The sequence below is a fragment of the Neodiprion fabricii genome, chromosome 6 (genome assembly GCF_021155785.1).
Source record: "Neodiprion fabricii isolate iyNeoFabr1 chromosome 6, iyNeoFabr1.1, whole genome shotgun sequence".
In the NCBI taxonomy this organism is placed as follows: Eukaryota; Metazoa; Arthropoda; class Insecta; order Hymenoptera; family Diprionidae; genus Neodiprion; species Neodiprion fabricii.
In genome coordinates this window covers 16,335,419-16,362,872 of record NC_060244.1, presented here as the reverse complement: position 1 = coordinate 16,362,872, position 27,454 = coordinate 16,335,419, and the positions used below count along the sequence as shown (strand labels likewise).

Genomic DNA, 27,454 nt, shown 5'->3' with positions numbered 1-27,454 from the left:
GAGATATGGTGAAGTAAATTGTTTCTTGATCAAATGAATATTGATTTACTGAACAACCCAAATTGTGGTTTCTCTGATCACTTGTTTGTTTAATCAAATGCATTGTCTCTGATTTAACAAAGAAATTCTTTCTCCATACTTGGTGATTTCAACAAATCCTTTATCTAGTTAGATTTCGTAGAATATGTGGATTGTAAGTAATCGAATACGGAAATACATTGGTTTGACAGACGTTTTGAAAATAAATTCAATTTTTAAGATAATAATTGAAGTTATATCGCATAATTTCCTAATCATCTCCAACAATAAGAAAATCGAAAGTGCTGCGTCATTCCAGGCAGTCAAATGATCTTTTCAGCGTGTTCTAAAATTATTAAATAAAATTAAGAGGCTTTTCTAAGACCTGCAAAAAAAGCGACGACTCGAATAATCACCTTAAAATCCATCGGCAGCTTGTAGCATGAAAAAAACGAGAACACGTTCTCGTCTGAAAACATCAATCCCTGTGAATGACAGCTGCAGCATATCAAAAGTCGGTATTATCTGTCGTATACTAATGTAAACGATGTTTTTGGTGATGGGAATCGGTCGTCGCAGATTCCACCAAAAGACCTAAAAGCCGTCAATGGTCTGAGACGGTAACGGGCAAAATTACAGTTAGTAAATTACAAATGATAAATATGGTATAAAAAAAAAAAAAAAACCGATGATATTGTTCTTGCAAAAAAATGAGATACCTACCCGCTAATCCAAATTATGAAACTTCTGTTTTATTTCACTCTAAATACAAAATACAAAAAGTATAAATTGTGATTCCGTTACGAAGAGAAACTTGGAGTAGAAAAAAAGTTCTTTTCTGGAATATTCTCTGCACTGCGAGCTTCGACCCGTGTTCGAGGGTTTCTGGAATCGGTATTCCCGACCAAACGGGATCAAGACGGGGCCGGGACTATTTTTCGCACAGTCACTATAATGCCAGCGCAAGCAAGAGTGGTGCAGGAACAAGCCCCTCGTCCGCTTCCCTCCGGGATAACTGTCCAAAGTTTAGGGACGCCTGCGGTGTTTAACCCCTCGGTTTTTCCCGCCCTCTCCCTCGGGTTTCAGCATGGCGACGAAACGGGCTCGACGGCGACGTTCTTCAAGTCGGGATTCCGACTTGGCCGGGTTGGCTGGCGCTAGCGGTTAGCGCGGTTCTCCCGGTTCTCCCGGTTCTCCCGGTTCTCCCGTCGGCCGACTTGGCGTGGCGGGAACCCGAGGGAAGCGAAGGGGCGGCAGATAAAGGGGCAAAAACGGGGTGTGATGACTGTAACAGATTAGGTCGTCCACGGCTCGTCCCTCCCTCCCTCTCTCTCTCTTTCTCTCTCACTCACTTTATCTCCGCGCAGCTCTAAACGCCCCGCGCGTATCTCTCTTTTTCCATCGCCTCGTCCTATTATCATAGCTTTTGTTATTTGCTCGTCTCTGTTTTTGTTGGGCACATCGCTTGCTCCGATGGACGGAGGGAGGGCCGCTGGTTCGAGAGTCGAGGGCGCGCCAACGATGCACGACAGTTGGCCGATATTTGAGCTCTTTTGTGCTACTAAAGGCCTCCGTATACTCGTCCTCCCACCACTGCTGCTACTCTCTTTCTCTCTCTCTCTTTATGTTCGCAACCCCCTTTTGCCATTGGCGTAGGTACAGCGAAATCCTCTGACACCGTAGTACCGAGCGGAAACGACGCTGATCGAGCATGCGCAAACTTTGTTGGATTTCAATGCAGGCTGATTACCTCAATGGGATTTGCGGATTTTGGAGATTATATATAGCGATGGAAATTGTTTTTTAGGTTAAGCAGGTCTCAAACAGTTTATTGGTGTTTCGGGAAGGCTCGGAAAAGTCTTATTCTTAACCGGATGATAACTGATGACTGCTCCGAATCAGCGTAACAATATAATTTCAATTCGCCACTTGACACGGGAGAATTTTACCCCTCATGCTCCGTTTTGAGTAAGTGACTCTCCTGTTTATTACAATCTCGCTGACATAGTGTCAAATATTTCACGCTACTCGTAATAATAATTTCGGGCTGTTTCCCTATTCTCGTTTATTTTACTTGGTAATATTTTTATTCCATTATAATGGCATCCGATTCTTCAAAAAGTGCTAAATTACAAGTCTTAAAAGTGCTTATGAAACAATAGTCAAGAGTTCGTGATTATGATTTGAAAATAAAATTTGTTTTACGAAAGTCTCTGCACAAGGCACGAGGTCCCATATCTCATTTGAATTTAGGTTATTCAATCGGCGGCTTTTTGAAAATAAAGTCAATTCAAAATGTTATCCTTTGCGCTAAATTACAGTTTTATAGCTGTTTGATGGGAAAATGGCGGTTATAAAGAAATCACGAAGTCGCGTTTGGACCTCATCGATCTGTGATATCGAGTGTCGCGTCACAACATTTTGAGTTTAAACTTAAATTTTGAGTTTCCGAGTTGTATCCGAAGTTCTTTAATTTGCGTATTATTTTATTTTCATATTCTCAGCGTCGATTTTGAGCGTTATCGAATACAATATTTGATCAACGTCCACGGACATCGGTGAATACCAGCTTGTATGCAAGCGCGATAAATTCTGGAAATACTTCTTGCGTCGGCATATTATCCGGTATCTCATGTGACCGCAGAGCAGCTGCGCAGACGTGCAGACCGATTGAAACTGAGCGCCCTCCCTGCGCATTGGTGTAACAAGGCGATATGCACACGTGTAATCTCATTTATCCACTCAACTTGGCTGGTTGTGTGGGTGGGTAGGTCGTTGTAACTCGCACGCTTTGCTCAGATGAAATTCTAGTATCAAGACAGCTGTCGTCCAGCAACTACGTATTATGTATAGAGGTATTATAAACGCACAGACTACGACCAAACGCCCTACCGGCATGCAACCCGGGTCACGTCGGTCTGTCTTTCCTTGTACCAAGTGCGTGGACGTGGAAAAATTTGGTTACAGATTGGTTGTGAACCGTCGGTAGTGAATTATTTATTACACTGAAAAGAACATATCGAAATGCAAACGGTTGAATCACACCGAGAGAGATCATATCTCAAGGTTTTTTATAGCTGTAACTGGAAAATCTAGTCTAAGTTATCGTTTTTGTTGCTTACGGTTACTCGTACATTATTTTCTTGGAACAAATGCGATAGTTCGATGGTGCCGCAACAACGAATTCACGTTGAAGCATTGCTTTACTCAAAAAATGGTTGTATACATTTTGCAACTACCAGAAAAAATCGCATTGGCAGCTATATTTGAAGTAAATAATTACTTGATTCACTTGTCACTTGATTTCATTATTACTTGAATGATTGTCGCAACGATTCCCATTCTACCAAAAATTTCGTCGTAAGTTGGCCGGTTCTGCGTACAGATTCCGATACCGACATCTTACCGACATTATTAGCCGCTTCACAGCTCAGACATAGACCTTTTTTTCGGGTGGAAGTTATCTCCACACTCGTCAACTTGATCGATCATATCCACGAACTTTATCGATGATCGATAAAGTCGACCAGCGTGGGGATAAAACACCTTCACCTGAAGAAAGGGTTTGTATCTGAGCTGTGAAGTGGTTAAGAATGTCGGTAAAATGTCGGTATCGGAATCTGTACGCAGAATCGGCCCTATATATATATCTACTATCGTAACCATGGCCAATTGAATTTTTGGCGGTACACTCATCTCTACAACTGCATCGCAAATGCACGAAACTAGACGCGCTGCAATTCGGTTCGCGTTATGGATGAGCGGCAGGGATTTGTAAATTCCCGGATGGATTAGCGCGGCGGGTTCGAAAACATATTTGCATACTTATCCGAGACTTCGGGTTCACGTGTCACGATTACATGCAACTATCTGGATGGAGGGCATCGCTCGACCCTTATTGCTTCCGCCGTTCCCCTCATCGCCATTTATATAATTTTTTTTTTATCCTCCTACAGAGCGCTTTAGTGGCTCCCTAACACCCTCCTTTCTTTCCTCTCGACACGGGTGCGTGTGTTATATTACTCAGATACGGACCCCAATCGACGACGCGTTGCGGTCTTTGTTGGGGGGGGGGGGATGTATCGTTCATGCCGGTTGCCTTTGTGTGGACCAAAAAGAAGCACGCGGGATGACGAGAGGCAGATTTTTCAACTTTTCCCCCGTGCGATTGAACAATATCTAAACAAAAGAATAAGATGGATAAGAGAAAGAAAAATAAGGCATGCTAACATCACCTTTATGTTATATTTTACCCATATGGCGGAAAAAATGATGTGCTGCGCGGAATATTTAATTTTTTATCCTGTATCTGAAAAATTTCGCGATAGTAGATTAAACTAGTTTTAAAGCTGATCCAACTGTTTTCGTAATTTCGTATTCCTACACCTTATATATTGGTCATTGTTGTAAGATTTCGGATTCGTGACTTATCAAATACAGACAGAACAAACAGGCTGCTTCCCATGTTATTTAAATGGGAAATTGAAAATGTAATTTTGCGACCTCTAAGAATTTTTTTACGGTTCTACAAAAATTCATGGTGTATTTGGAGGTCTCAAACTTAAGTTTTAGCCGGTGGGAGAATAAAATAAAAAAAAGTTTTTTCGAGTCAACCTAATATATATATATACATGATATATGCTTTCAATACGTGAGCCTATGTGCATCCTAACTATTTGAAGTCTCAGGCGTTTGATGATAAATTCGATAGGTGTTATAAGCAATCATATTTTTTTCTCAAAACAATTCAGATGATATATAATTAACGGCCTAGTTGCACTGAAAGAAATTTTTAGTTTCGGTTACCGCTCAGTCCTCAACTATTTTAATTGTTTTAACAATCGGAAAATATAGTTCTAGGTAGAAAATGAAAATTAGTTTTCTAGCTGTTACCGGAAAGTCTAGTATCTGTTACTATTCTTTCTCATCGCGATCACTGTTACTATATTTTCTTGTGACTGTCAGTTGCGAAGAGTAATTCCAACAATATTCAAACAGTTTTTTTTTTAACGATACCTGTTTTACTGCATTCTTCTAGTTACTATAACAAATGAAATTTTTCTCAGTGTGTGAACTAATACTAATTTTTACCAAAATATTCATATATAGGGTTTAAATATATAAATAGGGTTTAAATACACGAACTACGTTTTCTTCATATTATTCACTTTACAGAGACATCAATATTATAAACAGTCGAAGCTGTGTACCTGTTACAGCGCTAATGTTACGTATAACTGCATCGCCACAAGTTAACAGTCTTCCTCTTTCAATCAAGTAGCTCATTACACAAGAATGAAATACACAGACAATGTGTACCGTTCGATTTACGATTACTCGGTTCGATCGATTCTCAGAGACTTATAATGTCAGACGGTATGTATAGATAATGTATAGTATATACTACACCGCATGTGCCTTGTAAGTGATCGTTTACCGCTCTCTCTCTTTCTCTCTCTATCTGTACGCATATTATTAAGAAACACGAGGTGCCTGTATAGAACAGTCATGTGTCTAGGTGTGGATAGACTAGTCGCGGCTTCTCGTACCTTTCATTATGTTCTATAAAACGATTGTATCGCTTTAATTGCCGAGCACAGCGGCGGGTTAAACGGCCGTCCGGTTTTATCGCTGATGATCGCCTGTACGTTTATATAGGTACCCACGTTGTTTCCTCATATCTATATACCTTTTACACGTATACGTATACATGTGCCTACCGTGTCAGGTGTATTTCTACTCATTACGTTGAGATCGTGACGTGCCTCGCGGTAAAATAAGGCGAACTTGGATGTGCATGTACGTACGTATAGGTAGGTATACGAGCAGGAGGTACATTCGTGTTATTACACGTAAGTACGAACAACCGAGGGGAAAATCTGTCTCTCTCTACCTCATCGTATGCGCACACGAAACACTTCCCATCTCCCCTTCCCCTCCCCAACACCCTATCTCTTGCATCGTTCAGAATCCCGTGTGTCCCAACACTAATATGCATGTAGCCCATCGGCGACTGTGTTATTAGATGTAATTATACGATAAAACGTTATGCGGGCTGCGACGGAGCTGTGGAAGAAGAACGGCGAGGGACGGGGTGGGTATAATTAATAAGTGATGGATAAAAATGCCAGGCGATATGTGGGTAATGTTGATGGATCGTTGTCGGGGACGTCGTTGCTGATAGACGCGTACAACGGGGTAATAATAAAACCTTAAATTACATACCTACTGCAGCAGGCTTGCCTCCTTGTTATTTTTTCACTCACTTGTAGAATCATCGTGCGATCGTTCTGTATTTATTATTACATTATTAATTGAACCGTTTCGAGCGTTGAGTGATTTTCAAGTTTGCGCCTAGAATTAGTTAGGAACGGTTTTGGTAAATATTTTCCGAAAATTGGGAATTGAAATTTCACACGTAGGTATTTAGCGATGATCGATGAGGATCGAGATCAATATCAAACAAGGAAATATTCGATCTACTTACTATAATATTAAAAATTTTCCACTTAAGAAATAGAGACAATTTTGCATTCATAGTCATCGTATTGTAAATAGTAACTAGTCGATAAAAAAAAAAGTATAGTACAAACAAGTGTAGTTATCGATTGAACGACAAATTAATAATAATTGTCAAGATTTTGTCATTCTGCAAGTTTTAAAAACAATTCGAGAGATTCGTCAGCGACTTTTACTGACTTTTTTGACATTGAATTCTCAAATTTTTTGTTTCCTAATTCCGCATTCACATTAAGGTCCATTAATCGTGTATAATTCAATTATAAGAAAAACGTCGAACATCTGCACGTATTGAAATTATTTTCAACATCGTGGTTAAACTCTGCAACTTTCAAGATAAACCCAACATGGATTCTTCGACGTTTTCTTCTTTTGACCATTCATATTTCCCCCTCGTAGTAATTGTATAACAATGGAAATCCTGCAGCGTGTCGCCGTGATAAACGAATAAAAACGCGTATCGTTTATGTAAATTAGGGACGATGCGCGCGGTTGCCGGAAATCTGGTTGCGGGAATAAAATCACATCGATTGACAAGCGGGTCCATCCCCGTGGTCCTGCATGTCTTCGATTAGTACTCGGGGTTACGCCACGGAGGCGCTGCCTTCGAGCTACGCTTTTTCGACCGATCGCGCGTCTCTTACGCGTACATTCGAAGCCTCATCACCGTGCTTCTTCCCATTCAGGCGTCGCGGCGCTGCAAACAGTCCGGCCGTCGTCACTTTGCTTTGCCTCTTCTTCTCTCTTTCCCCCTCGCACACTTCCCGACCCCTTCCTTCCTTCTCTCTCTATACCCTTAGAACGCAAATCGACGCCTCTGAACATCCGGTGCTACGCCGCTTTACATCGGTCTGTCCGATGTGTCGCCTGAATGCTTCCTGTTAAAGAAAACGACGAACGCCAGGCAGTTTGCTCGCTCGCTTCGCAGGATGAGATCGTCCATGAATAATTCAGGGTTCGGTTTTCTTCGCTATGGCCTTATACCTGTAGTAATATACGGTGCATGAATGCATACGTACGTGTTGGAAAGTATAAGATATTCCTTCGGCCGAATACGCGACCTGTAGAAGCAGCACGTTTTCAAATGTGGTAAAAGTTATACGGTAGAAGACGTAATTGATTTGGACTGAATCATGGATTTTTGGATTGTTCACGTTTACCGTATTGTACGAGATTTTAATTGTTCAAAGTACGCTCTCTTCACATCATCTCGGATGCATGAGGTTCTACTGTATACGCTAGTTCAGTGAAAACGTGTGTGTTGGGTGTGCTCACGTTTTATTATTTCACACGCGCGATAGTAATTTTAGAGTGGTCATTAAAACTGATCCAACCGAATTCAATTAATGCTACAGTGTCATTTATTAACGAATGAAGAGGATATTTAAACACCATCAATTTCGGGTAGGAAATCGAGAAATTTGAAAGAGATCATGTTATTTTATAATTTTTATTCAAAATGCAGATAAAATCAAATCATTCGACTTTCGTGAACCGTCGTTATTATTTGCAAATGATTTTTTTGGAAATCACGTATAGATCATTTTTTATCTTTGACTTGTTAGTTTGTCGATCGATCAAAACATCTCGCACATGTATAATCGTTGTGAGTTACAAGTTACAAACTTTTGATTTATGAAAAAATACGTCACCGTTATCCACAATTTATCCTAGAAAATCTATCCTGGAAAATATTTCATACAAAAAGAGAAGAAAGAGAGAAAAAATGTCAAGTAACAATTAATGATTTATCCGCAATGAAGAATACTGTAGATACTTGAGTTTAATACGATCATTTATTGAGACACATTATATGATTAGTTATTTCAAACAGCAAGCGTCGACTATAAATATTTTGATAGATATGTATTTGTGTAACGATAAACATCGTGATTAGTATATTTCTACGGGTAAACCTGTAGGCACAATATACGATGATACACGTATACGTATAACGTACATCCAGCATCCTTGGGTTTGTTTATACGTCCATGGTTCCAACCACAACGCCGTCTGGGGGGACGAATTTTGCTCCTGCCAGCCAGATTTGAAACGACAGATCTGGGGCTCGAGTTCCATATAGTAGTTCCAGAGCCATGTCAAGTGCGAAGGAGGATTTCGAGTCGCTTATTCGATATGGATGACGCCGGCAGCCGCAGCCAAAGCTGCATATTCAAGAGCCGGCGAATGAAACGCGTCCTAAAGTGCTATGGATTATCCTCCCTAAGAAGAGCCTTTCCCAGTTCCCGCCTAGCTTTACGGGAGTGTGCAAACCGCAGTTCTCTCCACGAACGCGTAGAAGGGCGCTGCACACGTCGGCTTCCATGGCGCGAGTATAGATAGCGGTGAGGTTTAAAGGCCGAGGGGGCAAAGGGTGTAGGTGCAGCGTACGTAGAGGTGTGCGGCTTTCGCTAGCCATCTGCGGTGGTCGGAACTGAAACCGCGAGTTTGCGGCTTCGCGGTAACACCAAACCTAGCGCTAAAGTTTCCGTGGAACTACCCCATTTACGTAGGGTTCATTCGCTGCGCTCGGAACGCCACCGGAACCGCATTTCCACGCTACACGGAAGAGAAAAAGTTTTCGTTAAGGATACGTGCGATGCCTACTTATATCCAGGTGTTCGACTTCAAGTGCACGGAATGGTCGAGAGTATCTTGGTACAATATTGCCGATAAAAGTTTCAACGCTTTGAAAGACACTTATATATTCTTAAGTATAATATCGTTGTACGGAGAGGGCGGGGTGACCTGGAATTTCTTCATAAAGAACTTATACTGTCTTTATTTAAGATGCAAAATGAGATGTGTTGCGTCCGCGAAACATTCGTATTGTTTCTATCACAATTATACGTGCGGTGAAATGCAGTTTGTTATTATTTGATGTTAAAAATTATGACTTTTTCTTGAAGTCAACAACAAATGAATAAGCATTCATTGGAGAGTTTGACCGTACGTATTTCCACGTTTATACCTATAGTAGAGGTAACCAAACTTGCATGAACTTTATACGTGGCATATTTTCAAATTTCTAAATTAAATAATAAACCGTACGTACTGTGCAAACTTTGATGAACGAAGTTCACTAAATCGTGTGTTTAATGGTATTTTTTCGGCAGTAAATAGACGTTTGCCAAAATTTTCATCGCTTTTTTTTTACCGGGCTATACACACAAACTCTGGAGGGTGTATTCAGATGGCTTATACTGCGTGATATATAGTTATTAGCAAATACAAACCGTGAAATATGATAATTTTCTAATCATAGCGTAGACTTGTAGACGTCTATGTCGTACATCAAAGTCTACGTTTATAAAAACTAGCAATCTCATCGGCTGATTCATTACTATTGTAACGCAATTAGCGCTATAGAAGCAAAAGCAAATAAAAGTCAATTTATATGGTGAAAAAGATGGTAAATATTCATGTTTCAAGCGATATCGATACGGTAAATAATATTTGATGAGTTGAAAAGTTCTGAGTTCTTACTCGAGGTGTTTAATGCAAAATATTGATGATTTCGAAGTCGGCTTTCAGAAAAATTCGGATATCCAAATTTTAACAATTCGAGAATTTGAGCATTCGAAGTAAAGATAATTGTTAAACTTCGATCTAACGGTCAGTCTGGGCGAATTTAAACAATTTGACCAGCACCCCTACTTTTCTCCCGGTGTGTGAATTTAAAGAAATTTGTAATCCGTTTGGGGTGGAGGTGAGTCGTTAGGTTAGCAGGTTCGACTAATTCAACTCGCGAAAGCGAGGAAGCGAGCATTGACAGAGCCGTAGGCGGGCTTTTGCAGGGAACCAGAAACTTGGTATGCTTGCGTGTATACATGTATAATTGTATACGTATACATATATGTGGTGTAAGTATATAGTCGCATAATAGCGCCGGGCGTAAGTGAATGGAGCTTAGCGCTAAAGCCAATAAATAAATTGGATTTTATAACGGCTTTGCGGAGACAAATGGGATCAACGATTTTGCCGATCAGCAGCCCTAGGATTTGCTCCTACGTTCTCAACGCGACTTGGCCGCCCCAGAACCTTCTTACCCTTAGTGGCTGGAGACTGTAACGAGCTAACGCTCGACAAAAATAACTTAAAACCGTACAAGCGTAATGTCTCAGCTTACATATATTTAATTTTATACGTACACCGTTCTTGACACGTCTTACACCTTGGGCGAAAATTCTTTCTCGACGGTCTGTGGGTGAGAGAATCTAGACGTTTTCCATCCCCACTAATCAAAGTGAACTATAACCATATCCAAAATGAAAAGTTGACGTTTTCACGATTTTAAGTCAGGAGAATCGACGATACCTCGAGACCGAATGAACGAATTTGATGATCTTTCTCTCAATCGACGTAATTGTTCATAACTTAGATCTGATTTGAGTTACTGCAAAATACCTTAAGCCAGCCTCAACTCGTTTACGAAGAAGAAATTTTTTTGTCCGGCCAAAGATTTAGACCAATTTCATTGATGCGTGATTCGTTGATTTTACATCGTCCACCCGACGTGAAATTAGATTTTCAGCAAAATCAATCGAGCCAATTTTGAGTTATTTGCGAGAATGAACATTTTTTCTATCCAAGGTTTTTACTTTCAAGATTGGTTCTTCCAGCCAAGTAGATTGTACTTACTCGCTATACCCATACTAAATGCGAAGGTAGCATTTTGTTTTATTTTTTTTCTTTGGATTCGATTAATTACGTGAAAGGGTGTTCGGTCTATCTCTGCAACAACAAGACGTCGGTATGCCGACGCGTCAGCGGTAAAAGCCCGAGGAAACGCACACGGTTAACCAGTCGCACATATTCCTAGCTCTGCACAAACGTGCGGGGAACTAATTTAGCGTGGTATGTTTAAGCCGGAATCTCGGCGTGTTGATTCAGCTGAAAACAATCGTTCCCTTTGTAATAGACACCGGCCTGGGCACGCGGCTTGGCGAACGAGGTGGTTTAGGTTTAGGGCGGCTGTCGGCGTCGAGAAGAGGGTGCGATAGGGGGTGAAGGAAGAGAGGGAGGGAGAGGAAAACCACGTTCAGCCGGGTGTTTGTACATGGCATCGCCCTGATCGCCGAACCACGTCCAAACATCTTAAATCATCCCGGGGCAAACGTAAACACATAAAGCCACAAGCTAGACGGTCAAGTTTGAATAATTATTTAACTCTGCCATTCCCGCTCCGCCCCACCTCGACAATTCCACCAAATACGCCCATGGGGTTTATTATTGTTTCAAATTGAAAATAGATTAACGGCTATTCCCGGCGATTACAGTCTAGCTTCGGGATTTGAATATATATGCATACGTACGCGGATGTGCTGACTCGACTCTGGATATAGGAAAACATGGTCGAAGAAGATTGGCCTGATGCTTTGAACGACTTTGACTTTTGTACGGAACATTGTAGACCATATTTGATTGCATTTTCCTTGTGTATCACAGGGCGCCACAGAGAACAATGACAAAGTAGATTATTTGTAAGGGGGAAAGAAAAGAATTTGAGCCTGAGATAGGAGAAAACCCATTTCAAATAATCAATTTTAATACTCAAAACAGAAAAAGAACAAAATGGAATGGCAGGAGAAAATTCATTATCGGGATTTGAACACTGAACTCAAAAGTCCCACGCTTGCGATTATTCTCGTTGTGCTGACTTTTCTTCTCCCAATTTTTTTCAATCGCTTTTCTTACATCTCCGGAACATAAATTCTTCGAATTGTAAGATAACTAGAATGCTCATAAAAAAAAAAAAATCAAAACCTCAGGAATCATGTTTTTTTTTTACGCCCTATAACATACTATCAGAAGGATAAAATTTTAAATGGTCAAATAAAATAATGAAGTTAGAAATGATTAGTGAGAAACGGCGAAACTTGAGTGTGATTGAGTAATAATTGAACTCTATTGGTCAGCGACATCTTATCGTGGCAATATTTTCGTCTACACAGTAGCGGAGCCAACTTATTCGGAACGGACAATGACATGTGAAATTCTCTCGCGTTAAGTGACGAATTGAAATTATGCTCTTATAACGACTCGTAGCAGTCACCAGTCGTCAGTTAGTTAACAATACAAGTTTGGCACATCTTCCCGAATCGCTACGCAAAGTATTTGAGATCTGTTTGATCTAAAAAACTTTGCATCACTTGCACCTTCTCCGTGTGTCGGGTTTTACACCTGAAGCCTGACGTGGCCAACCTGCATGGAAATGCGTCTAACCATGCACCAAGTTTCACGGTTTCCTCTTACAATTAGTAATTGCTTCCTTATGGAAATTGCGGCCAACTTATTACGCTATTTGCAGTATTATTACTATTACACGTTCTAGTACTTTCTACTAGGTACGCTAGCATTTTCTGCAGTGTAAATTGTTGTAACAAGAGTTCGTGCTACAGTAAATCTTATCCGACAAATCTTTCTCTGTTACAGGGTCCTCCTCAAGCGGGGCAGCCGTTTAAATTCACGGTTGTAGAATCCTGCGACAGGATTAAAGAAGAATTCAGTTTTCTTCAGGCGCAATACCACAAGTAAGTTGTTTACCGTTTAGCGAATGAATTTTTTCTGGAAAAAGTTAATCTACTATACCGGTACACAACCAGGTCTGAATATCATTTCACAAACCCTCGAAAAATGATCTCGATTTTACACATGCAGCTGCGTTGAACGAAATGAAGAGAAAAAAAAAAAATGTCCAACGTTACCCGACAACTAATATCCTCTTCTCTCAACTTGTGTCCCTTTCGCCAAGTCTCTCTATTTCTTTCTCTGTACGTACGCCGATCACCTGTCATCGCGACGTCGGGACTTGAAAACGAAATGCAATCTGCACGGACAACAGGACTGCAGAGCTTCTCGTCAACGTAAACAGTCCAGTGTTCGGTTCATTATTGGCAAACGGAAAACTCGTGTACATGTACACTTGAAAAAGTGGGCTTTTCAGTTGTCGTGGGAAAATTTTTCATAGTTTTACATTTTATGATGCCATTTCGAGCGAATTTCAATAATTTCATATTGTATAATACTGAATTTCATTCTAACGCGTTAATCTCAAAGTTGTCTAACCATAAATGCACTTTCACGCCTAAGATGATCTGGTAATATGAAATGAATCAGAAGGATTTGCGTGGACTAAACGTTGTTTGTTTAGATCATTTTGTGCCCTGGCCAAAGCCGTTTTCCATTTCTCTCTCGGACTGCAGGATCTAATCAGGAACTCTGATCAGGCTAGGCTAGGGTGAGCTAATCAAGTCGGTGTTCCAAAACCGTTTAACCATCTTCATCGCTCGTATTATCCGAATAATCTTGAGCATGAAGCCGACAGCGCCTCGCAATCAGTTCGATTCCGTTGCTCAATTCACCCACGACAGATCCACGACGATTAAGTCACTCGCGTTTACAGCGAGGTTCGGCACTCCAGATCACGTCCGCGTACTTACCTGAGTATTTACGCTGGTTTATTATATCTGTGAGTGACGCACCCGCGTACATAGCGCTGGACAAGGAGCACGCGAAACGAGCGGATGTAATTATTTGCTCAACTGGCAACTGTGCACACAGGCGAGAGGTAGGGAAACTACAATGCTGCAGCTCCGGTGACGCGATGATGCAGGCTACGCGCACTACACCCACCACATTTCGAATCCCCCTCTCTCCTCTCTCTCTCTCTCTCTCTCTCTCTCTCGGGCAAACTTCGATACATGCACACGCGCAGGTATTCAAGCCACTATCGGCACACCTAGGCATGTTTGCGTTTACTGTTCCAAATTTTGCAACATTTCACACGGTCTGACGCGAAATTACCAATTCTCACGTGCAAGTTCAAATGAAGTGAAACTATTAGCAGATTGAGCTTTCGAATGCGCATGCGCGAGCTTCGTCTTCTTTTCATGCAGGCTGGCCACCTTAGGATTCGCGTATAAAACGTGGCTAGTGAAAGCTACGCAGGTGGTCTGAATTATTTTTTCTTTTTTATTAATCGTATTTCAAATATTCGACGTGATTCGCGAAGGCTTGGAAGACTTTTATCGTCAACTGACTGACGATTGACAGCTGTTACGAGTCGTCGTAAAAACATCATTTCAATTTGGCGCTTGACGCGGCAGACTTTGACATTTCCTGCTCCGTTTCGAGCAAGTTGGCGACCCTGTGTTGCGGACGGATATATCGCCATCATTACGATCTCGCCGACCAATTGAGTTCAGTTATTTCGCTGCGCATGCGTGGTTGGCTATTCACTCTGCACAGTTTCACCGTCTCCTCTCGGAACAAAAACCTGCTTGATTTAATTACGCGTCTTGATGTCCACGGATTTGGGTGACATATGTATTTTTATTTTTTTTTGCTGGAGATCCTGGAAATGCATTTTAGAATTTATGAATTCTTTGATTTTCGCGACTCTTGTCGACCGATATATGTATTTTCGATTGGCTATTATTTCGCGGATATGAAAACCGATCGTGATAATTAAAAACTCGAATTGCTTGTACTCAAAATTACTTGCTAAAAATAGCTTTACAATTTGTTAATACATTTATAACATACAAATTGTACCATAAAATACACAACATTGTTTCTTACAAATTATGACAATTTGCATTTTTTAAAACAATTTCCAAAACTTCTTGCACGAAAATGAACACAAAATAAACTAAGCCGATTCCTTCCATCTTCAACATCGTTGATATTAAAAAAAGAATGTACTCATTCCTCCTTACGTTTTCCTTGCATAATTGATGAAGCAAGCAATGTATTAATACTTTCATTTTATGCCTCGTAAATTTCAATTTCATTCCTACTTTTCTAATTATTTTTCAAATCAATCTAGTTGGTTGTTTTGTAATTACCCAAAATGGAATAAAAAAAAAAAAACAAAAACACAATTTAAAAACGTAAAGATATTAAAAATTTTCGCAAGTGTAGAAAAACCTGAACCTAGGTAAACGGTTTTACTTTTTATTAGGGTCATAAACAAGATCGAGAATAATGTTCGATCTAAATTTCCGTTACCGCATTAAGACGTATCCCTCGTATGTATACAGATGTAAAAAAGAGCGAGCGAAGTTTGTACACTTGTTATAACAGGCAATAAACGTGAATGTGTTATTGCAAAAAGGAGCTCAAGTTATTCATGGGATTTTTATCCTGCATGTTTCAATTTCCTTCATTGTCGATTAAACGTCGAGTCGTAACTGCAGCCATTTTGTAATCAATCGAGTGGATAGAGACTGCTGTATCAATAAACTCTAAGAAAATGAACAAAAACGGTATCTCGATCATGCAACCGAATGAGGCACGTTGTTCCCATACAAACACTCAAATGTCTGGGTAAAGTCATACCACCAAAGTTTATCAAACTAGGTTTTTATTCGTGCAAAAGGTTGCTTGGTGCCACTAGTAGAATCACGCACGATTTGCCATTAATTAAAACTTGCCCCAAAAAATCGAGACAGGTTCTCTTTTGCAACGACACCTTTCCGTGTAATGTATAACATTGCATAAAGTGTACGTACCTTTGTTAAGAATTTATTTGATACTCGCCGCTATAAATAAGATGCCATAATTAACGCGTAGAATAATAATAATCACCGAGTGCCTAGGTATTTATGCCGGCAAATAATGTGCCACTTGTGACCACTTTCTCAAAGGATTCGTACCGCTTCCTGTCTGGAATACTCTTGCCTATGGACGTGAGATAGATCTTTTGATACACAACAAAACTCTTTCTCGCTCTCTCTCTCTCTCGCTCTCTCTCCACTGGGTACCTCGAGTGATGAATGAATTCTTCTTACCGTCCATCTCCTTCTTTTTTCCCTCTGTGTCACAGTTGTACCGCAACAAATTTTGCTCTGTTCTGTGTACGTTATATATAATATATTATTACACGCATCGGCACAGCGTACCGATACCAAAAATAAATTCGATGTTATTTAAAAAGTTTGTTGCGCCGGCCTGTTAATGAAGAACATTCAAATTGTAGATCTTGTTTATGAAAATTAGTTAGGTAGTAGTTATCATTTACGATTAGTAGGACGTGTTTATTTTTTTCATTTTTTGATAATTCACCTTCCTTTAGTCGATCCCTCGCAATACTGTTGTAAGAATATACAATAATGGAAGAATTTTTAGTACATTACTTTTGCACGGCGAAACTTTTTTATTTGTAATCCTGGTCGAACTCTTTTAGTTCGCGAAAATTTATTTCTCAGAACCAATGGAAGAAAGAAATGGGGAGTCAGAATTTTAGCAAAGCCAACTTTTTGTCACCCAAAAATTGTGATGACAATACGCAGAATCAAATTTTTCGTACATCTTCCTACTTCGAATATACTCAGACTTTCAATGGTGTAAAATGAGATCGATTCACTGGATGTAGAAATTTTTTTTTGTATATGTTGTATAATATTATATATCTTCAACGGCTGTTCAAGGGTAACATTAACGCGAATGTAGAAGCTCGTCGTAGTTTTACGTTTTATATAAAATGTTTAAGTCGAATGTTTACATCGTAGGAAAGTCATTGTAAAATCTTGTGAAAAAACATTTTACACTTATCGTTAACCTGAGAAAGAGGCACCGGTGATCGAGAAAATCATACGACAGTCTCGTTTTACATCAAGTATTTCCTAAAAACAAAGAAAAATTCGATTTAAATAAACAGCTGCAAATAACAAAAGAAGTGGAAAGACCAGCACAAAAAGTTAAGGAGGTGCCTTGGCAGATTTTGACACTAACGTATATATCACCAAATATTGAAGTCTACGTGTCTCGAACGCAAAAAGGGCTTAACAGGACCATTCTATACACAATTCTGAACAAAACCAATTTGACGCATTTTCAATTGACGCAGAATTAAAGAAATGACACGAAATCCACGAATTTACTATTTCGATTTCGTAGAATCCATGCCATTTCTTCATTTCTGCATCTAACGAAAATGTATTGGAGTGATTTTGTTCAGTATTGTATATAGGATGGGATTGTTAAGCGATTTTTCGCGTTTGAGGTACATGGACTTTGATATTTGGAGATTTATATCTCAACGTAGAAATCGATCAGGGCATCTTCTTAAGGCTTTATACCGTTAGCAAAATAAAAAAATAATGACTTGATTAACAGAAAGTAAAATGAAATGGAATTATATGCAATATGCACGTACAGGAAAAAGTAAACACTGTAGAAAAACATAAAAAAACAAAAAACGAATTAATCCAACATTTTCTCCCCAAACAGCCTAAAGTTGGAGTGCGAGAAATTGGCCAGTGAGTAAATTGAAATTCAGAGGCATTGCGTTATGGTAAGCCGCCTCGAAAAAGACACGCACATACACTCCTGCAACGCAACATACTCAAGGAAACACATTACACTTATTCGTGCCGCGTGACTCCGTCTTTTCGAGTGAGTACTTGTGGTAACGTGGCGAAACACGCTTCCGGAACTTTCTGCAATATACGTTGTCCACAAAAATAAATACCGAGTGGATTCTTTAGTTTATTCGAACATTTATCGTTGGTTCTTTCCGGTCACGGAGACTTACCGTCTCATAGAGTCCAGTTATCCCTTTACCCATTCAAGTGTGTCATCTCACGTACATGTAACTGCGTTCTCAACCGTGAACAAACAGAAAATTTTTTCGTCAATAATTACCACGGAGATGGAATTTGAAAACAATAATTCAACGAAGCGACGAAGATTTGTCTCGACGTGAATAAAAGCGAGTGCTCGCAATAGTGCGCAATCGTATTCTTTTACATATCCAAGGGCGAGCGGTTAACCACTCGTGAAGTCCGGTGTGCACGTTGCTCAAATTCACACGAAGTCATCCGAAGTCAGCGAAGCAACTCGAAGTCGCTCGACACTCATTGTCAGTGAAGTTAGTCGAGTCATTCAGAGTCATGTCTTTTTAAGTTTCTCGCAGTCAAGAAGCCAAGTGTAAGGTCAATCGACGCAGCGGTTAACCCCTCGCCTGAGGATAATGTATTAAGCTCGTAGCCTCTAACTACGTATTATTGCCGCATACGTGAAAGGCGTAACTGCACTCGCTACGACATACGGCCCGTGTTTAATACCGGGCACTAACACCGGCCGTGATAATATTTGTTCTCGCATCGTGGCTGCACTAATCGTGTGTTTAACCGCTTGGCTGTCCTCTCCCGTGTTATTATACCATACGAAGCTAAATTGTACCGCGACCCGACAAAAGCGCCAACGACCAAGTGATTTAACGCGTAGAATTCTTCATCTCTAATCTTTTTTCTACGCGCTTTTGATTTGTTTCTTCTCATCTTTTTTCCCTCCTCTTTTTATCTCCAGAGTTCCGCCAACTTATTTTATACACGTGTGGCGCTACCGCATGATTTATAGAAGTGACCCGTTGCGATTCACGTTGTTCTCTTGGTCGTGTAGGCGCTACTATCCGTACAGCTCCTGTGTCCCCTGTCCTTTCCAAAGCTCGTAAAAAGATAGAGAGCGGATAAGTTGAGGGAGAGGAAAAGGAGAGGAGGAATTATAAAAAATAAATGCGATGACAACGCCTACCTATAATCAATCGTTACGAAACAATAACTGCAGCGTGTATCTAATTTTCAGTTGATCATTTCGAGTGATTGGATTGAGCATTTTGTCTCCGTCTATGTGCAGTAGGATCTCTGTAAGTGTCAGCTCTTTAAGTGCCCGATTGTCCGACCTTCGGGGTAAGGATACATAACGAAAGTATTAATTTTTTTTGTCAGGTTTCGAAGAATTTTTTTTCAGAAAACCCTGAAGCTTACAGGGCTTCTACTGCACAGATATATCATACAAATGACTTTGTTTTTTAGTTGGGCGTTGTTCTCTCGCTATATACATATGTACTACAAATATATATATATAGCTTTTGAATGTCGCCTGCAGTATACTAATGTCCAGCTTACACGTGCAATTTCCTGCTTGTTCTGTCCAGTATTAAATTGGAGCTGGAGAAACTAGCCCAGGAGAAGACGGAGATGCAGCGCCACTACGTTATGGTGAGTTTAGCGCGAGTGGATTTCAATATCTACCTCGATTATATTGTTGCACAATTCGATAACTGGGGCTTTGTGGATCTTTATTATTTTTTTTTCTTTTTTTATATAAACGGTATAAAGTATAACAATCGAGCCGATAAATTTAAACGTTTGAAAAAATTTAATTTGATTTTCAAATACGTTTCCAGTATCTAGACTTACAATTAAATATACTAGGGACATTTGTCAGATAACAAATTTTTTCCGTACCTAAATCTCTCGAATATATTTTGCATTTTTCATTACAATGCTGATTCAGAAAACGATACTGTAATTTTGTTCGAATTCATAAACCTAACCGTTTTGAAATAGCGTTTCACTACTTGTCTTTTAAAAATAAAATTGGCAATTTAATTACTCAGCTGATGTTCGTTAATGTCACAAATATACAATAGAAAAGTTAACTACATCAGTTATCAAAGTTTTACGGGATCGTAAAAAAAAAAAAAAAAATGAGGGCATGAACATTGTTATTTTATAGAAGTAATCTAGTATTTTTTTTGCCAGTGACTAAAGATTCAGTAGTCGAAGTAATCGAATTGTATTTTTATGATTTATTGTCTTGAAATTACACCGCATTCTAGTTTGAAGTACATATGTAATTTTATTGGTGATGGGTAGAGGCTATTTTTAATTGAATAAATGACTAAAGTATTAATAACGAATTCTATCAATTATCAGTACAACTTACAGACACTGAAACATAAGTTTTTTCGCAAACAAATAGCAGTGGATGTTGAACTAAAAAATAAACTAAAATTTGTTAATTCATATTGACGATATCTGTTGTTATTGTTTATTGTTTCCCGATAGATCCGCCAATGGTTTTTTTCTTTGCCATTGTCGGACAAGTCTATGGGTTTGTATACCTAAAATACATCTGTACAGGTGAATGCATCGCATCCCTGAAACGGTTCGGTTTTTGATCTCAAGGCAAGCTTTAAACGCGAAAATTGGAACAGTTGGTAAAAAATGTCTTGTAATATACACACGCAAACGGGCTTATTTTTGTAGCCCGAGAGTATCGGTATATCCACTGTTTCAAGTACGCCGAAGAAATAGATCGTCAATGATGCGGCGAGGAAAATGTGTATTTCCCCCGCGCCGTTTCTCGATTGTAAAAATTTAAACTTCCAGAGATAAGCCTGTGCATATCTTGTACACTGGATAGTCGATACCGAACGTAGCTATAAAATGGCAAGGTTATAGTAGGGGCAGACGGGAAGTAGATGATACCCTCTCAAGCATCGCGGTGTACGAGCAGATCTTTAAAAGTGTGTACAGTTTACGTACCAAATACCCGGCAGTGTAAAAGAACAAAAACGAAAGAAAATGAAAAAAAAACAACGAATTCCTGTATCAGCTCGCCTGCAAACATCTAAACGAATGAGGGGCTCTCCTGACCGTATCCGTTTAGCTCACAAAGACTCGGTCCGGATCATTACTCGACTGAAAGTCGTCTCGGTTCTTCCTCCATTCGTCGTCGAGCACCTTCTTTTCCTCTTGCGTCTTTCGCAAACGGGTTCAATCGTCGTTATGGCTGTGTTATATACCGGCGAGGAAACTGCTTGTTTTCGAGATCTAGGCTAGGCTGGGTGACGCTATATAAGCGTATACTATGGAACAGCGATTCGCAGACACTGCTGCCGCAACATTAACCTTTTACGAGGCTTTCAAATAATTGCGTCTCTCTGTCTAAGATTTTACGACTCGTTGAAGAAGAAGAGGAAACGGTCGCCGCGACCCCAAGTATCCGTCCTGAAGGGGCGTATAAGAAGAGCGAAACGGCGGTGAGACGCTGCTGTGTTTTTGAATCTTGCCAAAGTTTAAGCAGTTTCCGCAACTTTGAACGGTAGACCGTGTGCCCCGAGTTCCGAATCCCCTCCTCTCGGTATTCTTCACGAACGAGTTGAAACCCGAATTGCTTTACGATTGGCGACACCATATATTTCCGACTATTCTCTAGACCAAGCACGTTGGCCGAAAACCCCGGGAGTCGCGGCTAGTTGAGGATGTTTTCCTCGCACGGTTCCTGCGTGTAGTTGATAATACCGAAAGCGGAAATTGATCAGAAAAATTATTGCAAATGGGAGATAATTCGGTAATGCTAACGCCCAAGATTCTTCAAGAGCATTAATTCTCTCTGAGTATTAGCAAAATTTTGATGAAAACAGCTGCTGGCTTCAGCTTCACTTCACTTGATTCGAATAAGGTGCGCTGTCGATTCACACATTTTACTGAAAAAGTTGCTTGAAGTGACATTTCATGACATTTTGTGAAAATTGTCAATTAAAATCAGTTTTCAGTTGCAAAACTTACAGTCACATCTGTCAACAATATCTTCTTTGATCATGAAGTTGCGGATCCCTGCTATAATGTATAATTAATTGCTTTACAGTTAACTGAGGCATCATAATATCTTGTTTGCAAACTACCGATGCAGATGAAATGGCAATACGCCATAATTTTTGGTTGTGACAAGGCCAATATTTGATCAATTTTCACTAACAAAAAAATACCTATACCTGATGCTATTCATTAATAATTAGAAAGCGCTCACGTTTTTTTGGACAGTTGCCTTTTTTACCATAGATTCCTTGCAAGTCATGTAAATGACGAGTTTAAGATTATACTTGTAAAATAAGAACTTGAGTTTTCTCAATTAAAATTTACGCGGTTCAATTCAATATTTCATGTGCATCACTCGTGATCTATATCCCTAGAATCGTATAAAATCATCTGAAATTTATAAAATTCTTGAAATCACACGAAGTATTCCGTAATACTGTGAAATCTGAAATCTCTGAAATAACGTGATATGACTGGAGATATCTATAAGATATCCTTCAGATTTATAAAAATGTCTGAAATTATATGAAATCTTTGAAATCGACCAGTGTTGAAATTTCGTATACCTATACAGAAACTGATAAGGAGTGGTTAACCCCTCGATTTCCAGCGTCTTTTACCGCCCAGTCAAATATATCCGGTGGGAGGATGCGGGGTTGATTGTGATTCATATCACGATTGCTTCTTCCGCGAGAAAATCTTCCAACCTCAACAGTTAACGGGGATGTCAGCGTATATTATATGTATACCGGTTGTAGCTACTCGTTGTTACATACCAACGCGATAAGATCTTTTCTCCTCTCAGCGTCGTCGGTTTCTCGTGTCTCGCATTCTCCCTCTCTCTCTCTCTCTCTCTGTTTTTCTTCGTCTTTATTCCGATCAAAACGACGATGAATCCATTACTTTTACGGGTTGGATTACGAGATCAGATAACGATCTTGATTGGAGTCGTTCGATGGAGAAGGTTGTTTAACTCGCAGAGCAGCGTCGCGGCGTTCTTAGCTGCGTTGTTTAATTGAAAGAGAAAATCGAGCACCTCTCTCTCTCTAGCTGTCTCTCTTTCTCTCATAATTCTTCTCCAATTTCTTTCAGGTCTAAAACTTTTTATCAAATAATCTTCCGACCGCTCTGGTTTGTATTCTGTATAGTTGTGATACAATTGGATTATTGCTCACATGTTTACAGTAATTCCAGTACATACTGTTACGAGATGAAATTTATACGAGTGCCGAGTTCCTTCGTCCGCTTCGTATTTGACGTTAAACTTTTCCACGTTTCTCTCCGTCTTCAACTGTCCATTTTATTCTGTTACTCTTTGAGCCAATAGAGTTTGTCAAGTACGGTTAACCCACGTGGTAAATGGAATTCATTATGTTTTTTTCTATACCCAAGTCATCCTCCATCAATATTTTCAAATCAAGACTGACAGGGTATAAGAGTCACAGCCAAATTGCCTCATGGTTATCCGTAGAGAACACGCTGTCCCACAACGATTGTAAAGAAACCGCCCGTTTCTCTCTCTTCTCTCGCTCTATCTAGAACTTGGAAATAGCTCAAGTTCATGGGGTGGGTTACCATCTTGGACGGAGAAGTAAGATCTTGACGGAGGCCATTTTCGAACGGATGATTAACAGTCCGTCTTGATGGCCGCAGCGGCGAGGGGAGTCCATTAATTAAAAGCCAATTACTTTGAGGAGGCGAGAGTCAAATAGAGGAGGAAGAGGACGAGGACAAGCTAAGAAGCCAAGCGAAACGGAGCGACGAATGGAGAGAGAGGAGAAGATGCGGGGGATCGGTACAAGATCTTGGGCAAGAGTATTATATATCCTTCAAGTGCCGGTAATGTTTAGAACTCTTAATAGCCAGCGCTTCTACATAATTTATTTGGTTCTTGCTTGATTAATGAGCCAGTTTCTCTCGGTCGTTTCATATTAAATATTCAGTGTTAATTATTACCATCCGTCACTCCCTCGCTCGCGCCCCTCTTGTAGTCCTTCACAATCGCGCGTCGCGTCGCTTCGCGTTTCGCTCCTACACCTACCTCGGATATTGTACCGTGTTGAAAAGACAATGAACCGTTTTTGGCTACTCAAATCGGTTACGTCTCTCTACGAAGCAATATATTGTACAAGACGAAGTTTCGTAAGTATCATTTTTCTCGATCTTTTCATTCGCAAAGTCGTAGCTTTAGGCAGGTATTTCTTTACTATTACGGTATAATAGCAAATTGAAACCACGAGTATGAATAATTACTAGAAATTTTGCACAGACAAATTGAAATACGTTTCGCAATGCTTCAAGTGTCATTTGCGTCACTAATTTTTTTTTTCCTCTTTATCGTTCGTATAGAAATTTATTACTCAATTACCGAATCTGTTTTTTTTTTCCAACTTTGAAGTCAAACAGGCTTAGATTCTTTTCTCGTACAAATACCGTACCAAGACAAGATGGTTTACTCGAATTAGCATGCCACAGTGTACGCGCTTATTTTTCTTAAAGAACCCTCCGTGTCCCCGGAGGGAACAACCTAACGCAGCATCTATCTAGCTAAGTAAACAAAAGTTAGCAGGGTGGGTGGATTAACGTATCGGGATTTTATCCCTACGGTGTTGAACTAATTTTGCGAAATAAGATTATAAGGATTTATAGGGGAGTGCCACATTAATCAATTGGCAAAACGTGCTTTATTTCTTTAGTTAAAGAGGATATTTTTAAAAAACACGTTTCTGATCATGTATGAAAATTTTCACATGGGTATACTAATTTTTGAAAAAGATTATTAATTTTGAAATAAAATTCGTTGGATTTTAATCCAAGCAATCGTCACCAAGTTGATCGTTAAACGCTTGATTGTGATTTTCGTCGGTTTATTTACGCGAGAGAGATATCTGGCGCACATCGTACCTGTTACGCTGCGACAGATGGCGCCACCTGAGCGAGGCGTCTCGCTTGCAAAGTGCACCGGAGCCAAGAAGAGGTTCGCCAGGGCATTTTACACATCTTCGACGTGTGCATGAGTAGTAAAACCGGCGTTACACGTTGCTGCCTCCTTCTCCTCGGAGTAGAGGCAGGCAGGCACGTAGAGCGTACCGACGCACGCTGTCGCGTTATGGTCGTTAAGTAATAAAATCTGTTTACTGCGGCACGACGATAGAGGTGGAGGTGCGCAGTTGAAAGCCGGAAAAGTGGAGACGGGGAACGCGGAACAACGCAGCGACGCCTGCTCGTGTACGCACAGGCTACAACCGACCCTAAACGCTCGGTCGGTATGGCTGTAGAGCTGCGTAAACCCCGGTCGTAAAATCGGATGCTGCAAGGCCTCTCGAATCCCTAGAGGGGAAAACTCACGCTCCTCGAGCCGCGGGAGATCCTCGGATCGGTACGATATTTCCTCCTCGCGCACACCGCGACACGCTGGGTTATATCCGTATGCAACGTGAAAGCTGCCTCCGACAGACTCTCGCAAATGGGTATAACTACGTCCCGGAATGATCGCCCTAGCTGCGAAACTGCAACGCGCGTAAAACGGCACCGCGTATGCGTCGCGGTCATTTGATTCCACGACTGTTATGCTCTTCTAACGGCGGGTATATACACGGGATACGTTAGTGGCGCAATGTTTAACGAAGTGTGCGCCATTCGCGCGCCTAGAGGTGTGCGAGGTTATTCGTATGCTTTTTATCCGTGCCGTATCATTGCGTCACCGTGTATCATATTCGACAGCGTATACTGCGCGTACGCTATAGGATTTGATATATCGTGGATCGTGCTATCGGGGCGAAGGAAATTGTGGTTCACTTAACATGGCAGGAGGTATACGGCTATCGTGAAAAGTCATCGGCGTTCCCAGTGCTTTTTTTCTTCCGTATTTACTTTTTTTTAACTCCCTAACGGAGCTTAGAAGGTTAGATTCTTTTCGGTTGCTGGTCTAGGTTTTTTTGTGAGAGAACGCGAGTGAAGATTCACTATTGGCGTGAATATATATAATTTTATGCGGGTGTATGGAGTCGAAATTATTATTGTATGTTTATTATGGTGTAAAAAGAGCAAATGGTTTCTATTCATTTTTATTTCTGCATTCTCGATTGATAACTTTTCTAATTTGTGATTTGCCAGGGATTACCAGCTCTTTTGCTTCGAAGACTTATCGTCCATTCTTGCACGGTCATCGGTAAAAATGAAATTTCACAAATGAAGTGGCGTTAAAAAATTCCTCACCGCAGAAACGAAAAATGTACTAGAATAAGAGCTCTTTGATTGGTTCAATTGAACCTACTGCAATTTAAAATCCATGCACGTCGATCACTCGCCTCTCGTTCTGACAGGTACGCTTATCAAAATTCCGACCTCTTCCACACTCGACATTTCATTTCGTATAATTACTACATGAAACTCTTGTAAAAGACCTAACTAATAATTTCTCCCGGCGCATAGAATGGATTCGTGTCCAATTACATTGTCACAGAACGGTTTAAAGCTGAGAACCCCTGACCGTGGAATTAGTTAAGCGCTTGATAGCCCTGGCTTGTTACACACGATGTAGGTACCTATGTTCCCAGCTGCAGAGCGGAGAAACCGGTCTGTCGTATTTTTATTTCACCTTATTCGGTTGCGTTTGTGTATCTTATTTTCTTTCTCGTTTTCTCGTTCCTTTCTTCTTCCTCTCGCCTCTTTCCGATTTGGTACCGCACCAAAAGCTAACTCGTCGCTTCGTCGTTCCCAATCGACCAACGCTATCAACTTCAAAATGTCGGATTGGCAGGGCAAAAATGTTGACACAACAACCCAAATCGTTCGATTAAACAGAGGATCCACAGCTTTCTCGGAATTGAAATTGGAAAAAATTTTTATCCGCAGGATAAGCGGAAACACGAAACACTGCCGAAGTGTGTATGGAGATTCATTTTTTGCCGGCTGACAAACGGAAATTGGCAGATTCAATTTGCCCGACGTTATTGTATTTGTTATTCGTTTTTGGTTCAATCACAAAATATGAAAAAAAGTTTAAAGAAATTCTCCAAGACTGTATTATTGCCGGCTAGGTGAATCCATTTTTTTCTCGCCGAGTATTATAATACGCACCAATCCTGTCAGCCGACGATACGTTAAACTTGCAGCGTGGCTGCTGCCATCGATCGAGAAGAAAACCTGCGTCGAAATTTCGTCACGTATTTCGAATCCACCTGCACGTTCCGTCGCGTCGCGACGCGGCTCGCAGGGCGGATATTCTGCCTGCCATACGTTTCCAATTTAAATATCACCATTCTCTTCGTCGGTTGTTACGCCGTTGTTCGTCGACCCGTGCATGAACGCGTATACACAGGTATAATGCACACACGTACGGACGAGCTGGACGAGCAATGCCAGACGGACGTTAATCGCGTAACCGAAGCCGCCTGCGGCTGTCTCTAGATTGCCTCCGTCCGTTCACCCGGTAAAATTGGCATCGATAGAAATTACTCTCCCCGCGGAGATGCAACCCGAGTATATACGTCACACACATGCGCGTGTTTTCGTATATA

General features: G+C 40.5%; 2 protein-coding genes across 7 annotated transcripts in view; one reads left to right on the top strand and one right to left on the bottom strand.

The window, feature by feature from the left end:
- LOC124184990 (fasciculation and elongation protein zeta-2-like) overlaps positions 1-27,454 on the bottom strand; it is a 467,596-nt gene that overhangs the window by 367,323 nt on the left and 72,819 nt on the right. The gene's annotated exons all lie outside the window — the stretch shown is intronic.
- LOC124184913 (protein groucho-like) overlaps positions 1-27,454 on the top strand; it is a 134,896-nt gene that overhangs the window by 53,960 nt on the left and 53,482 nt on the right. For 4 of the 6 annotated variants that reach the window (XM_046575125.1, XM_046575124.1, XM_046575123.1 and 1 more), the window contains exons 2-3: positions 12,973-13,070; positions 19,481-19,544. In XM_046575125.1, the coding sequence (XP_046431081.1) occupies positions 19,524-19,544 (21 nt within the window). In that variant the 5' untranslated portion in view covers positions 12,973-13,070; positions 19,481-19,523. The remainder of the gene's footprint in view (positions 1-12,972; positions 13,071-19,480; positions 19,545-27,454) is intronic. The other 2 variants (XM_046575126.1, XM_046575127.1) reach the window with 1 other exon arrangement.